This window comes from Pteropus medius, unplaced genomic scaffold (genome assembly GCF_902729225.1).
Source record: "Pteropus medius unplaced genomic scaffold, Ma_sr-lr_union100, whole genome shotgun sequence".
NCBI lineage: Eukaryota > Metazoa > Chordata > Mammalia > Chiroptera > Pteropodidae > Pteropus > Pteropus medius.
In genome coordinates this window covers 6,020,385-6,036,320 of record NW_024344374.1, presented here as the reverse complement: position 1 = coordinate 6,036,320, position 15,936 = coordinate 6,020,385, and the positions used below count along the sequence as shown (strand labels likewise).

General features: G+C 36.8%; 1 protein-coding gene and 2 pseudogenes across 1 annotated transcript in view; 1 reads left to right on the top strand and 2 right to left on the bottom strand.

Moving 5' to 3' along the window:
• The window catches only part of UGCG (UDP-glucose ceramide glucosyltransferase), a 30,066-nt gene extending 22,428 nt beyond the window's left edge, over positions 1 to 7,638 (bottom strand). Inside the window, exon 1 of the mRNA XM_039870740.1 lies at positions 7,094 to 7,638. Within this exon, the coding sequence (XP_039726674.1) occupies positions 7,094 to 7,191 (98 nt within the window). The 5' untranslated portion in view covers positions 7,192 to 7,638. The remainder of the gene's footprint in view (positions 1 to 7,093) is intronic.
• On the bottom strand, positions 3,213 to 3,331 carry LOC120608809 (uncharacterized; annotated as a pseudogene).
• A 1,523-nt stretch (positions 7,639 to 9,161) lies between the features above and the next one.
• LOC120608762 (40S ribosomal protein S26-like) overlaps positions 9,162 to 15,936 on the top strand; it is a 23,982-nt pseudogene continuing 17,207 nt past the window's right edge.

Sequence of the window (15,936 nt, the reverse complement as noted above, 5' to 3'; positions counted from 1 at the left end):
GCTGCTCCTCCTAGAAGTGAGAAACAAGAATCTCCCTCCCGGCTTCTGAGGGAGAATATGGATTCCTTGAGGGCAAAGTTCACCTTGCTAACAGCCCCAGATTGTGCTGTCTTTATATTTCTTCCGTGTGATTCAGTTGAAGCAATTTATCTGACTCCAGGAATTTCTCTCTGCTGCATGCTACCAAGCTTGTTAATATTTCATGTAAAAGGAGGCTGACTGCTATATCAGCAGGTCCCCTACTTCCTATAGTCCATGCCAACAATTTCCAATGATTAAAGGCTTCATTTGTTACTTATAACTGTGCCCTCGGAGACTGTAACTGTGTGTTTATGATCACTGTGTGTCATGTTATTTTGATACAGTACTTATCTTTTCAAAAATGGTATTTCATCAAGAGGGGATTCATCAGCAATACAAAGCACCTGAACTCTGCACACACAAGATGCCCCAGAGAGCACACAATAACCAACAGTGAGTTAAATTTATTGGAAAACACAAACTATATCCACTGGACAACAGAATTATATACTACACAATACAAAAGATTCCATCACCATAGAAAACAAATAGATCTTTACTAATTTTGCTCCTTTCCCCAAAAAATAACACCTCAACTCACCAACTCTTAGGTGATAATAGTTAGACCTGGTGAATGGAAAATAGAGTGTGGCATTTTGCTACTAGCAATTAAGAAAGGCACCCAGATGATATGGTCTTAGTAGATAATGCACAAAAAATACAAGAGACCCTCAAATGTACCATAAAGTCAAAATCCACTCTTTTCAAATCAAAAGGAAACTAATGGGACTATCCTAATTCTCTTCTACACAATTCCCCAAAGCTGAACGTAATGTTTAAATTAAACTATTTTGTGAATAAAATTAAATTCTGTGGATGGAGAAAAAGTTGAGGGAACTTGTTATGATTTGCACGTCAACTAACTGAAGATAGCATGGGACTCTGCATTCCTCAAAGCACAGATCCAAGTGTAAAGATTATGAATAGCAAGACAGGCATTCCCTCTGGAAAACGTTGGGGGAGAGAGAGTCACATTTGTAGGTAAACATGATATTGATAGAGCTGCTATTTTAACCAGCAATTAGAAATAGTGAGAAAAAAAGGTTACCTTTGGTCCCACAAAGTTCATTAAAGTCCACAGCTCTTGAAAGCATCCCAAATTCTGGCCATCTACCTCAAATCACAATTGCCAAATGATACTGAATTAATGAATGAGCAAAAATCCACCATTACTACTGGAAAAAATTCAAAGATCATTTATTCGACAAATAATAATTGCGTATCTAGTAGACATTGGAGACCAACGGTAAATAAGACAACATCCCTACTCTCAAAAGCTTACAACCTAATTGGAAAAAGTGAAAACTGAACACACATTTACAATTTAGATGGGTAAAATCAAGGTACTATGAAAGGACGTAAGAGGGGATGCCTACCCCAGTAAGGAGCTAAAGTCTAAAATTACTTGATGGAGTCGGAGTTAAACAAAAAGGAGGGAAGGGAAGGAGAGTAGGAGAGGGAGGGAAAAGAAAAAAAGAAAGGAAAGAGAATTCTAAAGAAAGTACACTGCATAGTCAAAGGAATGCCAGTAATTCAATGTTGCTGAAGATGCAGGTACAAGGGATGGCTCTTGAAGAACTATACGGATGTTGTTAGAGAGTTTGAATTTTACCCTGAAGGCAATGGGGAACCATGGTAAGATTTTAAGCACATGATTTAAGATTAGAGCTCCAGCAGGATAAGGCTGTAGACAAAGATACCAGTGAGAAGAGATAGTTTCAATAATCTCGGGTAGAGATAAAGTATAGGAAATGATGTTGAAAAAGGAAAGGGATGATGAATCTACAACCGTCACTGAATATTAACACTTTTTAAGGCTATCACATTATAATCCAATTCAGTATCTTCTCAGGCTCAGGTTAAAGGGGCTCAATTGGCCCCATTCATGCACCAAAAGGTGGTCCTGGCAGCAATGACCTGCACTGATCAACATTTGACCAAAGTCCAAGAGCATCCTCAGAACTAAAGAAAGACAAGAAGCTCTCAATTTACATTCCTCTAAGGCTCAGAACACCAATGTATTAATGAATTTAAGGCAAAAACCATGCTATCTAAAAATGATATTCAAAATTTATAATTAATTTCTGACAGGTAGTGTATCAGTTATGTTCATATTACGAGTGTTTAAATTCCATTCAAAAGCTATGCAGCAGGTATAAAAATTGTTATACTAGAAAAGTCAGAAAAAGCAGAATTAACTTGAAAAAAAAAAATCTCCAGGAAAAGGATCTCTGGTTTACAAGAGAGTAGTTAATATTTACAGGCCTGGCACCCCGAGTCAATTAACAGAAAAGATAAAGCCTAATACTAAACATTAGGACATTATGTACAGAAGGGGAAATTGTGATAATCTGAAGAGGAGAGGAATGGGGAAGAGAAAGAGGAGAAAAAGAATGGAGATGGAGGAGAAAAAGGCAAGGTGTCATGTTTAGATTCCCTTATCATCCAGCAATATGGCTCTTAAAGGCTAAAAACAGGAAGAAAACAACTGGTTCCAGGCTCTGATATGATGTCACTGCAGCCCTCCGCTATCAAACCACACTAGTTCTCAAAAAAGAAAAACTCAGAAAGATCTCTTAACCAACTCTGCCTACTGAGGCCATAATTATTAGTTATTTTTAGGAAATAGAAATCTTGGGAATAAGAGCCTTGAATTTCAAATGCTCTAATCTGAATATTACCTTTAACATTATAGGCAGAAATCTTACAAATGTCTACCATCGAAAATGTGTAATGAAATGACTAAGCATCAGTTCAATATTAAAATTGGAAAGGTGTGCTCACTTAGGCTGCACATATACTAAAATTGGAAAGGAGCAAAGCAGCATGTAGAGACACCAGCGAATATAGTTTCAAAATATTGAAAATAATCTAGTTTATAAATTACCTCATTTAAAAAATATTCCAGGCTTATAGCAATTATAAGACATTTGTGATATCAGAACAAATAATTTCATGGAATAAGAATTGTTCATTGGATTAATCATATTCAGCTCCATTTTTAAATAGAGGCCAATACTCAGCTCTTGACTTCATTTATTTATTTATTTTTTAGGTGAAGTAACCCTTGGTTGACCTCACAGATTGCAAGGGCCTTGTCAGCTTACAATCCCTTATTTTTTAATTTTTTACGTCTCTAGCACCTGGTCTTCCTAGGTGGTCTCCCATTCAAGTACTAACAAGGCCCGACCCTGCTTAGCTTCTGAGATCACACGGGATCGGGCTTGTTCAGGGTAGCATGGCCACAGACTTCATCTCATTTTAAGAAGATACAATACAATAGAGCATTGAATCTAAATTAACTACATACCATTACACAGTGCATTTAATTTTTAAAATATAACCAATTGTTTTCTTTAATGTTTTTTAAGTTTGTCTCAGCGATTTCACTACAATATTTGCATGACTTAAACATTTTTTTTTTTAACAATTAGGAGCCCACAGATTCTGCATCTGAAAACCAGACATGGAGCCATCTGAGTTTTTGAAAACAGGCTCCATTTCCACGAGTTTCAAAGAAAGAGGGTACTGATACCTGTTTACTTCAACTTATTTATACTTTACCTTATTTCAAGAGAATTTTAGAAGACATAGAACATATGTTCAGAAAATATATTCTTCAATAAAATACAGAATGCTCAGCACAGTATTTTAACCAAAATGTTGTTGCCAACGTTCTTTAACTTTGCTTGTCAAAATGTTGAGATATCAAATTTGCAATTTTACTAAAGAGTAGAAAGAGAGAGAAAAAAACTTAGTTCTCTGCTTAAAAATATCTCAAATTAACTTTGGAAGTATCTTTCCTTCAGTAAGAAAGGAAGCAAATCAAACATGTAAATAATTTTGAAGGTGAGACCAGAAGGAACTTACCAAAAAGAAAAAGGTAAAATAATTGATACATCAATTAAGCTGATTATTTGCTTTATGTTCAGTTATCCATTTCAGAAAGGTATTCATAAGATTCCTTTATTTAGCTAGTCATTATAATCTGTTATAAACTAATTGCATTTTCTTTATTTCCACATAACTTTATAGGATCCTGTTACTGTCAATAAAAAAAGTAACTCTGTGGGGTATTAGAAAATAAATACAAAGTCTCTCTACAGTATTTCGACTTAGCTAAATGTTAGTATTATTCTCAAAAACTAGAAGTATTTTAAGAAAACTGCAGTTCAGCACAAAGTAAATAACTTAAAACGATTCAGGAGCTGTCTTAAGTCTAAACACTCCTTGATGGTTACTTAGAGTATTTGGCTACATTACCAGTGTTAATTTTAATTAAAGAAGTGTGACCTCATCGTTATGTATACATAAAATAGACAAAAACGAATATTTCATGGTCCTATGCTGAAAGAAGTCAATTTTCTCCAAATTGAGCCATGCGTTTAACAATTCCAGTTTAAAAAACAAGATTCTAAAAGTTCATCTTTAAGTAAAAATGTGTAAAAAGTCAAAAAAGTTTGCAGATGTATAATGAGGGGCTTGCCTCACTGGTAATAAAACTTCTAATTAAAACAGTGGACGATGTCTGGTATAAGAATACATCGATGAAAGAGCACTGGGAGCCTTGAAATAAAACCCCCAACTACACAGAAAAATTTAGTCTATCATAAATACAGTATTTCAAAACTGCAGAATAATTAAATAATCATTCAACGAATGATCCTGGAAAAAGTGTCTAAATATTTAAATGAAGCTAAAATGAAGGCTTTAGATCTCATTATAAAACAAAACGAAATATTGAGTACATTAAAGAGTAAAATGTAAAGAAAGAAAAAAAAGAAGAAACTAAGAAAACTCAAAATACTAAAAAAACAAATGGGAAAAATTATATCACAAAAAAAATCTTTATATCAAAAAGATCAATGCAGCAATAGATTACAACACAGGCAAAGGATTATAAATATGTAACTTACAACTAGATGTAATTAACATATAAATGTGTTCAATGGAACTAGTAATTAAAGCAAAAACAAAAGCAAACAGTAAAAAGCCTGATACTTATTAAGGAAAAAATGGGGACTATTTTTACAGGGTTACTAGGGCTATGAACAGATACAAGTTTGCTATAGAGCAATATGTATCAAAGTTTAAAATGTGCACCACTTCCTGCAGAATAATAACTCAGAAATGTAAACTAAAGAGGTCATCTCTCAAAAATTTATGCAAATGAATTCATCGGTGTTGTCTGTAATCTTGAAATACTGGGAACAACCTAAATACCATCAAAACCAACAAATAAATATTAGTATGTCATATATGAAAATGCCATGCATCTATTAAAAATGATGCAGAGATCATACACTTATTAACATGAAAAAAAAAAATAGCCACAACTTGTTACATGGAAGCTCCATGTGAGCAGAGGCCCTGAATGTCTTGTTCAATCTTATTTCCAGCACCTAGAACAGTGCCTTGTACGAAAGAGCGTCCCAAAAAGCATTTATTAAATAGATGAATTTCAAAAGCAAGTTACAGAACAATCATAATAAGGTCCCTTTCTTTCTCCTTCCTTCCCTTTCTTCTCTTCCTCCACCCATCCCCTTTATCTTAACACACAGAAATATAATAGGAAGGAGTGTCACAAAAAGTTGACATGGTAATGGTTAACAAAGGTTTGGTGTGTATGTGTTTAACATTCTTCTTTACTCCTCTCTGTATTGTCTAAATTCCTTATATAGAAAGTACTTCTTATTTTATGATTGGAAAAAGTAACAAAATTGTATTTTAAACATTCATATATTTAAAATGAACTCCAGAATATTCAGTGACCACAGCTCACAAACTCTAAAAACTAAGACCAACAATACCCAAGTGGCATGTTTCCTTTCATCTTCAAAGAAGTATCTGTGTGTCTTGTATAGTGTAGCATCCCTCTCCAGTACCAGGAAATGCCACGCTACAATAAAATGCAGCATTTTCAAAAGGAAAAGCAAACTTTTTCTTTAGTAACAAGTGAAAAAAACTAAAAATAATCCCTTAAAGTCCTCCCCTCTCCTCTACTAACATATACCCTATTCTAGTGGATGGTAAAAAATACCCCCGTACAATCATTCTTTTTTAGACTAAAAAAACCGTGAATCCCGGGCTCTACGCATGTCATTCATTTCTTTACGAAGGCTGATTTCAGTTTAACGACATTTAAACAACTCATATCAAAACTAGCCACATACTCCATGTCATTATACATCCTATCACCCTGTTTCACCTTATTCATGGACTTTATCACAATTGGGAAATAACTTTATTCGGATTTTTACTATCTGTCTCTTCCTTCTGGAACATAAGCTCTATGAGGACAGAAATTCTGTCCTGTTCACCACTGTCTCCAGTGAATGTGGCATCTAGTAGGCCTCAAGAAGTATTCGTTAAATTAACAATGAAAGAGGGGGGATGACACACAAATCTAAACAAGACAACAAATAAGAAATTGGGGGTAGGGGGAGGAAAGAAAACATACTGAAATGTACAAGCTGACACAACTCAAGGCTATAACGCCAGGTCAGAGGTTTGGTGGCTATATTTCGAGGTGAACAGGTGCTTCACACCTATCTAGGGGCACAGAGCTCTTCCAGGAAGAATACACACAGGTTCCTAGGTGGTTGTGTACGCCTCCCATAAAAGTGGAAACGGTCACTATATAACAGAAACGTGGCCCAGGTCGAGAGGAAAAAAAATACACCATACATCTGGCTAGGCTGAAAAATCACACAAACCAAGCAAGCAACCTTCCGCGCGACATGTAAGAAGAACGTAGTCTCCTTTCCCCTGGCTGTGCAGTCAGTCGCCTGAAGCACGGCAAACGCCACCACCACCACCACTCGCCACTTTTCCCTCCCAAGGACCCCCCCTCCCCAGCTCGTCCAGGAGGAGAGCGAATGGTGGAAACAGTCTGAGAATTAGCTTTCTCCACCCCCACCCAAATCCAATCCTCCAGCGCAATCCTCCCACCCTCGCCTGCCCCTGAGGCCCCGACCCTCGCCTCTGGTTCCTTCAGCTGCCCCTTACTCACGTGTAGATGATGGCCATGAAATGCATCAGCCACAGCACCAAGAAGAGGACGAACCCGAAGACGGCCATTCCCTCCAGGGCCAGGTCCAGCAGCGCCATCCCCCGGCCCGGCCCGCTCCGGCCGCCGCGGCGGACAGCGCTCCCGCAACAGGACAGGGTAGGCGCCCGGCGTAGGGGCGCAGGAGGGGAGAGGTAAGTGGGGAGAGGAAGGGGCGGAGTGGGGTGGGGAGGAAGGGGCGGGCAGGGTCTGCGCGCCCCCGCCCGCGCGCACTCGCCGGCGCGCAGCCCTGGGCGCGCTCGCGACTGCAGGCGCTGCGGTGGCCGGGCTGGGTGGTCAGGGCGGCCGTGACTCCGCGCTCCGGCTCGCGTCTCTACACCCGCGCCGCCGCCGGCCGGACCCCGCGCGCCCGCGCCGCCGCCGCCGCCGCCGCCACGCCGCCTCGCCGCCGGGCTCCCCGCCGCGCCGTTCCGCGCCCTGCCCCGCCGCTGCAGCTCCGCGAACTAATCGAAACCGGCGGCTTGCGCCCCGACTCCCCGGCGCGCCCCGCCCCTCCCGGCCCCCGCCCTCCGCAGCCGCGGCGCCCGCCTCTCTGAGGGGCGGTGTGCGCCACTCCTCTCCGCCCACCCTGCCGCTGTCGCGCCCGCTGCGTCACCGTGGCCTGCACGCCCCTGGGAGGCTTTTCTTGCTGGACGCTGGCCGTGTGTTTCCCCAGGCTCTTGTCTCGCTGCGCCTCCTACCTCTCCGCGTCAGGCCGAGGAACCCTGGGCCACCAGTGCTGCAGCCCTGGTGGTGGTGGTGGTGCTGGTGGCGGCGGTGGCGGAGCGTGACCTTGTGTCCGCCTTGCAGGCAGCTCTCCGCCCGGCTCTGGTGTTCCACGGCGCTCCAGAAAAAGAGCCGGGGTTCCAGGCAGCCGCAATGTAACTTTCAGCGCTGTATTCGCAGCCTCTCCGCCGGACGTTGCTCCCAGCGGCATAGGCCTCCTCCAGGCCACGTTCCTCCGTGCAAGGGTTTCCCATCACCTTCCCCGCCCCCCGCCTTCACTGTCTTAGTGCTGTGGCATCTCGGATCTCAAAGGACCTGGGAGTAAAATTATCTTCTGCCTCGCAGAGCTCTAAGTATCTTAGAAATCGCGTTTAACATCTAAGACGTTCTCAACTCAAAACGTAAAGAATCAGTTACTATTGAACTCCCCTAAGACTACTATCTAATAGGGTAGCCATATGTGGCTACTGAGCGCTTGCAATGTGGCTAGTACGAATTGAGATGTACTCTGAGTGTAAAGCATACACCAGAGGTCTAAGACCACCTCATTAATAAGTCGTGTATTGATTACATGTTGAAACAATATTTTCGATATGTTGGGTGAAATTAAGTGATTAATTTCACTGTTTTGATGTTTTTAAATGTGGCTTGTTACTAGACAATTTTAAATTGCACAGGTGGATAGCCCTGCTCTAAAAAAAAAAAAAAAGTGGCACTTTGCGTAGTAACTTAGTGTTTATCTTAATTTAAAATCAGTCCAGGAAGATGTTTTAATACAGTACTAAATGTTTCTGTTTGTTTCTTTAGCCTAGATGAGTTTATATTGTTTCTCGATTGTTTTATGTTTAGACAGTGTTTATTATTTCAAGTGATTTCCTTTTAAATAATCCATGACCGCCTTGAGAGATTTCAGAATTGAATTCAATTTTGAAGTTATTTATTTTATCTTTGAAATTTATTGTAGTTAATATTGATTGAGTTACTTCAATCTATGATTAGTTTGAAGAGGAATTGTGATTAAAAACTAATTAGCCTTTTCTGTTTCTGTAAATATGCTTGCTGCAAAGGCTCCCTCGCCCTGGTTGTTAACAGCTCCCTCACTTTGTAACACTTTGCAGGGGAGGGTAACCCATAGCAACTCCTGCCCTTCTCAACATGTTACCAATGTTACTACTTGTAACCATAGCAACTCCTGCCATTGGTAACAGTCGAATTCAAATCAACCAATCAGCTTGTGTAAAAATCCTGTATATAAGGAATGTTGCAACTGAGCTCTGGGCCCAGATCTTCAGAACACTAGCTCCTCTGGGATTGCAGGTAATAAACCTGAGTTCTCCAACTCTCCAAATGCTGCTTGGTTTTTTTGCTGGTCTGATTTTGGAGTTTTTCCACAACAAATGATAAACTAGAATTAGGAAAGTTTAATGTCCATACTGAGAACCAATCTTGGATTCACTGTAGCTTTGTTTTATTGGCTTTAAAGTTAGAAAGAACGATGCTTAGAAACCAAACTTACCTTGTGGAAAGTTACTGGTCAATAAAGTTATAGCAGGATAGTATATTAACATCAAAAAAAATTACAAATAGAAAATTTTAAACATCAATTCTAAGACATACTTTAAAAAAACACTTTAGCACATTTTAACATTTCTGAAATGGAAATGCATCTCATAGTTAATGACATCTTACAATTAATTGATAAGTGCTTTTTCTTAATCGTGTATAAAATTGTAAAGCATCTTACAATTAATACCCTCATAGATCTGATGAACTACATCACTTGGTCTTTTAAAGCATTTTGTGATATTCTGCATTTCTCCAAAATGATTTTTGGAACCTTCCAAAAAAGGATTTTTTTGCAGTATGATCAATAACGTGGAAAATGAGGCCAAAGAAAGGTGAAGAAGTAGACATTCTTAACAATTAACAGATTTGCTATAAATTAAAGATCAGCTATGTCATACTTAAGCCTAGTCAAACTTGGGCTTTCCAAACCTTCGTTGCTGATTTTAAAGCAGCACCTTTAGAATATGTAATCCTAACATTCTGTAGATACTATAAAAAGCCTAACTTTCTTCCACGTAGCACAGCGGCATAGGAATCTAGCAAAGATCCTGTCCACAAATATCACTTTTGACAGTTAACATTGTTTTGGTTGTCTGTCTAGAGGGCCTCTCTTTTAGAAAATCAATTCCACCAACTTCCGGGCTTCTTTTTCCAGTGGCAATCCGGTAACATCAGTATATTAAAATTTATGCAGCTTAAGGAGCAATGTTTTTAGAGGCAAATAAATCCAAATTTGACTGTCATTTAATGGCCCTAGATACTTTCGTTTACAAAACCTTAACAAGAAAAGAATCCAAAATGCGTGGTTCAAACCAAGTAGTTGGAACACGTGTTTTGATGTGAAACAAACCCAAACCAAATAATTTAATTATAGCAGATTCCAAGCTGAAACTGAAATGAAATTGTATTGGTTCTAGTCCCATGTCCCAGAAAAGATAAAAGCAGACGTGTGAGAACACAGGTTCATAAGTTACTTCAGAGAAACAAAACAAACTCTGAGAAGGTACTCTTAGGTACTCTTAGCTGCATTGTGTCCAAAATGCCTATACTGCATTTAAAAGTTTGTTACATTTTTTAAAGTTATAACATTCTCAATAATCAGGGTTCTTGATTTAGATTGTGTCTAAGAAAAACATCATCTTTGGTGAGATTTCTAGATAAATCAAATTTAAAATGTGACACTGAAAAGCTATGCATGCACACAAAAAAGACTGAAAGAAATTACGTCAAATGATTATGAATGTCTTTGAGGAATAAAATCTTTTTTTTTAAATCTGCCTTTTTATATTGTTAACTTAGTATAATGAGCATTATTGTTTTTATGATGAAAAATTTTTCTATTTTACAAAAAAGGTAATGAAATTTTGAAACCATATAGAAATTTTGAAACCATATAGAAATTTTGCATAATTTATTTTTTAAAATTGTGAGTGGCAGAGTCACTGTGGAAGACAGTTTGGCAATTACTTATAAAACCAAACATACTCTTACCATATGATCCAGGTATCACACTCCTGGGTATTTACTCAAATGAGTTGAAAACTTATGTCCACACAAATACCTGCATGTTTATAGCTGCTTTATTCATAAAAGCTAAAACTTGGAAGCAACACAGATGTTCTTCAGTAGATGAATAAACTGTGGAATGTCCAGACAATGGAACATTCAGCACTAAGAAAAATGAGCTATCGAGCCATGAAAAGACATGGAGGAAACTTAAATGCATATTAAATATTGAAAGAAACCAACCTGAAAAGCCTACATATTATATGAGTCTAACTATACGATAGTCTGGAAAAGGCAAAACTATGGAGACAATAAAAAGATGAGTGGTTTCCAGTAGGGAAAAGAGAAATGAATAGGCAGATTACAGAGGATTTCTAGGGCAGTGAAACTATTCTGTACCATTCTCTAATAGTGGATACATGTGTTATACATTTGTCAAAACCCATAGAATGTACAACACCAAGAATGAACCCTAATGTCAACTATGGACTTTGAGTGATGATGTGTCAATATAGGTTCTTCAACGGTAACAAATGCATCACTCTGGTGCAAGATGTTGATAGTAGGAGAGGCTTTGCATGTGTTGGGACAGGGACTATATAGTAACTTTCTGTTCAAATTTTGCTGTGAACCTACCAACTGCTCTAAAAAATCAAGTCTATTTAAAAAAAAATTAGTGCTCAGCTAAAAGAAAAGTTATTGGAAATATTATGTGTCTGAATAAGTGAGATAAGCTAGTTTGTCATTAGATCCAAGGGCTTTGCACCTTGTTGGCACTCAAATATGTGTTGAATGAGTATTGAAAAAGTTACTGGAAAAATTGCTCAACTTTCTCCTTTGTTTGCAAATACTTTAAAATGTTTTTTTCTGTGTGTGTGTGTGTGTGTGTGTGTGTGTGTGGAAAAAGACACATTAACTACTATATCCCCTCTTCCATGTTACAAAATTAGATCACAGAGTTAGAATGAGTGAGAATAACTACATATCAATTCACCTAATCATAACCTGAAGACCTACTGCACAGCCCTTGCTCTACTTGGTTATCAATAGCATATTTTTATGTCAATATTGGACATAGTTTCCATCTTTGTCATTTTAATAAAACATCTTTCATGTATAAACATTTTAAAGATCACAATTCAATTCCCTATGGTTAATGTGTTGTTATTTTTAAAAGACAGGTATACTGCAAATTATTAGCCCTTGAAAACTTTTTTTTAAAACAAAGTTTAAAAAAAGGAGATCCTCCAGAAATTGGGTAAATTTGAAATTTCAAAAACAAAGTTAAAATTTATCTGAAATTTATGGTGCTAATGCAAAAAGATGCTATTCTTGTCCTTTTTTTTCCCCCAAGCATGTTTGAAATTAGTAGAAAAATGCCTTATCTACTTACCAGCTCAGATTCTTAACTTATATTGGTTTTGTTACCCATGAAATGCTAACTTTGTAAAAAGCCTTCAGATCCTCAGATACTGTATTACTGTGAATAGTCTTCAAATACACAGAGATTCTAAGCAAATTATCAGTTCAGGGCCTAGTCTTGATAAACCACTGGTATAGTGTGTTGGTATGTATGGGTGTGGTCCAGGGGAGTGCCTGGAGTTCACTAGAGTTCATTTCATTCTCAGCTGTCTTGCTAACTCATATCCAAATGACTAATTAAAATGTTTTACCTTATGCTCATTCTTCTTTTCAAATTTCACATTTGATTTTGTTTTAATCCATAGTATGCTAGGTTGAAGCATAATTAATGTTCATTCTTAAAGGAAGCTAGATGGAAAATATTTCCAAATATGTCCCATGTAAATATCAACTATTTTCTTTTTCAAAATGTTTTTGAAAATTTTTCTTTTTAGATAGGAATCAATTCATTTTGTTTATTAAAGTTTATAATGTTAAAAGCTTCACCTAGGCCGTGAGTGTGTGAAAACAAACTTGGTAAGTTTATTGAAGAAGTGTGGGGGTGGGGGAGCCTAAGACTCTCTTTATTGAACACATGGACATAAATTATGTGCCAGGCAAAACTGAAAATTTTTAACTTGATTTTCACAAAAGCCATGAAATGTATAATTGGAAGCCAAGAAGATTAAGTTAACTACCTAGGAGACACATCTGATAAGTAAGAGAGCTGGAGTTTGGACCCAGGTCTGTCAGACTCCAAAGCCAATGCTCTTAATATCAGCAAAGTACAATATTAAGTTAATTTAAATGATATATAGTAAATGATCAATCCTCAAAATTTAGATTGCAAAGTAAATTTGGCTTAGTGTTATTTAGCTTGGTAACCAATGTTCTCTATAAGTCTATTTCACCATCTGAGATGTAGGAAAATATATTAAGACTAGATCATATATTTTATGCTAAGATACACTGCCAATTTAAACACTTAGCTCTCTCCGTTTACCACACGTTTTGCTTTAGTTAAAAAGAATTTCATGAAATAACTGTCATTTCAGAAATATTCATCTAAAAGAGTAAATAAGTAGAAGAATTTAAAAAGAAAACAGGAAAATGCCCATAAAATCTGTTTCTTAATGTATTATTTCATAGTAATAATGACACTATAATTAAAGTATACATTTCACTTTTATTAAGAAACAAAGACTGTTGAGAAAACCTTGAATTGGATCTCTTGAATTTAGGATCTCCACAAAATACTTCCCATCTAAGAATACTTTGTTTACGATGTAGACTATTGGTTCAGCACGTACACTTCAAACATCAAACAGCCTGGGTTTAAATCCCAGTTCTACCATTTACTAGCAATATGACCTATGTTGTGAGGACTAAAGTTAACATATGTAAAACATGTAGAATACTTTTGGGCATATGTAAATTCTATGAAAGTTTTATTATTATTCATTAATAGAAGTTATTTATCCAGTTTTATCTAGATCACTAACTTGTTTTCTCCATGTCTCCCTTTTCAGTTTTTAACCTATTAAAAAATAAAGTTAACAATACTTACAAGGATTTTCTAGCAAATCAGTCTCTCTGTAGCAGAAGCATACAACACTCCACAATTTTTATTACACAAACCAGAATATCCTATAGCAATCATCTTCTTACTAACACAATTGGTTTAGTCAATTAGAAACAAATGCAATTAAATGACATAGTATGGAATAGGAAAAATATAATTAAATAGTAAAGAGCAAACAAAGATACTTTAATCTCATGAGAAAAATAAGTTTCAGGCCTTGAAATAAAATATTCTACATAAGTAAAAATTAAAAAGGTATTTAGATACAAATGGGGCCTCTAACATGTAAGAAACAGTGACATTGAATAGGTGCTAATATTATTTTTGGTAATTAATACTTTTTTAAAATATTCAGAATAAAATGCATCATGATATCAGGATTAACAGAAGGCAAAGTTTCAGAGCTCAGTTTACATGATAATATTCTTTTAGCTGAGAATTGGTAAAAAATAATTTAAAAAAATAACATTTGCATGAATGAGTACCGAAGTAACAATGAATTGGTGATGAGCCCTTTACTCAGTCTAATAATTTTATGGTTCAGAAATCATATCAGATTATTTTTAAGCCTTTATTTCATAGTGGATGTAAATTCGACGTGTTATCTCATGTATGAAGAAGCACGAAACAGTCAATTGTGCAAGTCAAGGAAATAGAAACAACTATTGGGATGTTTTCTATACTAAGCTCATCCCTAAATTCAATTGCCCATTTTAATTATTTTGGGATCATTTGGGTTTGGAAGCCATCATTAATGGTTAGTCATTATACATTGGAAAATATTGAGCAAAATTATTTGAACAGACTCTCAAGATGATAAAGTCAACAAATAAATGGCTTTCCTATCCAGTTATTTCTTTTCCTTTATTCTTCAACAACTATCAAAAGAAACTATGTTCCAGGAGCACATTGCCCTCATGCTTTGGATACAAAGTTAAAAATTATATAATTCCTTTTTCAGGAGAAGTTCACAGTTGGCTGTGGAAGATAAACACAGAAAAGGAACATTGTAAAGCAATGTTATGTTCAAGAGGTATGAGAATTGTTTGGGAGTTGAGAATGATTGCTTTTCTTTAGAAAAGTCTAGAAAGACTTCATAGAGAAGTGCTGGGTCCTGAAAAAAGAGTGAGAGGAAAGCAGGATGTCTACTGTGGTTACTTTTGAATCCAAGTATTATAAACAACTGAACAATCTGCAGGAGCATGTTGGGAGACAGCCAGAAAACAATCTGAGTGGACACAATTTGAGAAACAGTGACCTTGGTTCACTGATAAGTTAATTGATACGTAATTGAAAACCAGTTATACGGGAGTATGACCATATAAATGATTGTCTAAATCAGGGCACTTTTGAGAAAGAGAGAACTATTAACAATCAAGCTAGTGATGTCATGGTGGTGAGAGAGATCTCCCCNTCCTTCCTTCCTTCCTTCCTTCCTTCCTTCCTTCCTTCCTTCCTTCCTTCCTTCCTTCCTTCCTTCCTTCCTTTCTCTCTTTCTTTTTCACTCCCAAGTCTCTCTCTTCTTCTTCCTTCTGCATAATTTCCAGATTTCTGTCTTCAGTATCACTAATTCTTTCCTCCATCTGGTCAGCTCTATTTCCTAAGCTTGTTATTTCATTCTTCATCTCTTTTAATGAGTTCTTCATCTCCAGAAGTTCTATTTGGTTCTTTTTTAGAGTTCCAATCGCAATGGTAAAGTTTTTTTTGTTTGTTTGTTGATTTTGTTTCTAAGTTATTGAACTGTCAATCAGAATTTTCTTGCATCTCATTGAGTTTTTTCAGAAGTGCAATCTTGAATTTTCTGTCATTTAAATTGCATATTTCTATGTCTTTAAGCTTAGTTTCTGGAGATTTTCATTTTCTTTCTGAGCTGCCTTGTCATCTAGGTTGTTCATGGTGTTTGATGGACTATTTCTCTATCTAGGCATTAGTGGGAATGTATCCTGCTTTTTTATTTTTTTAAAGAAAATTTATTATATAGTGATCTCTCTTTAACAGATTGATAAGAAGTTTTTCTTTTGATTTT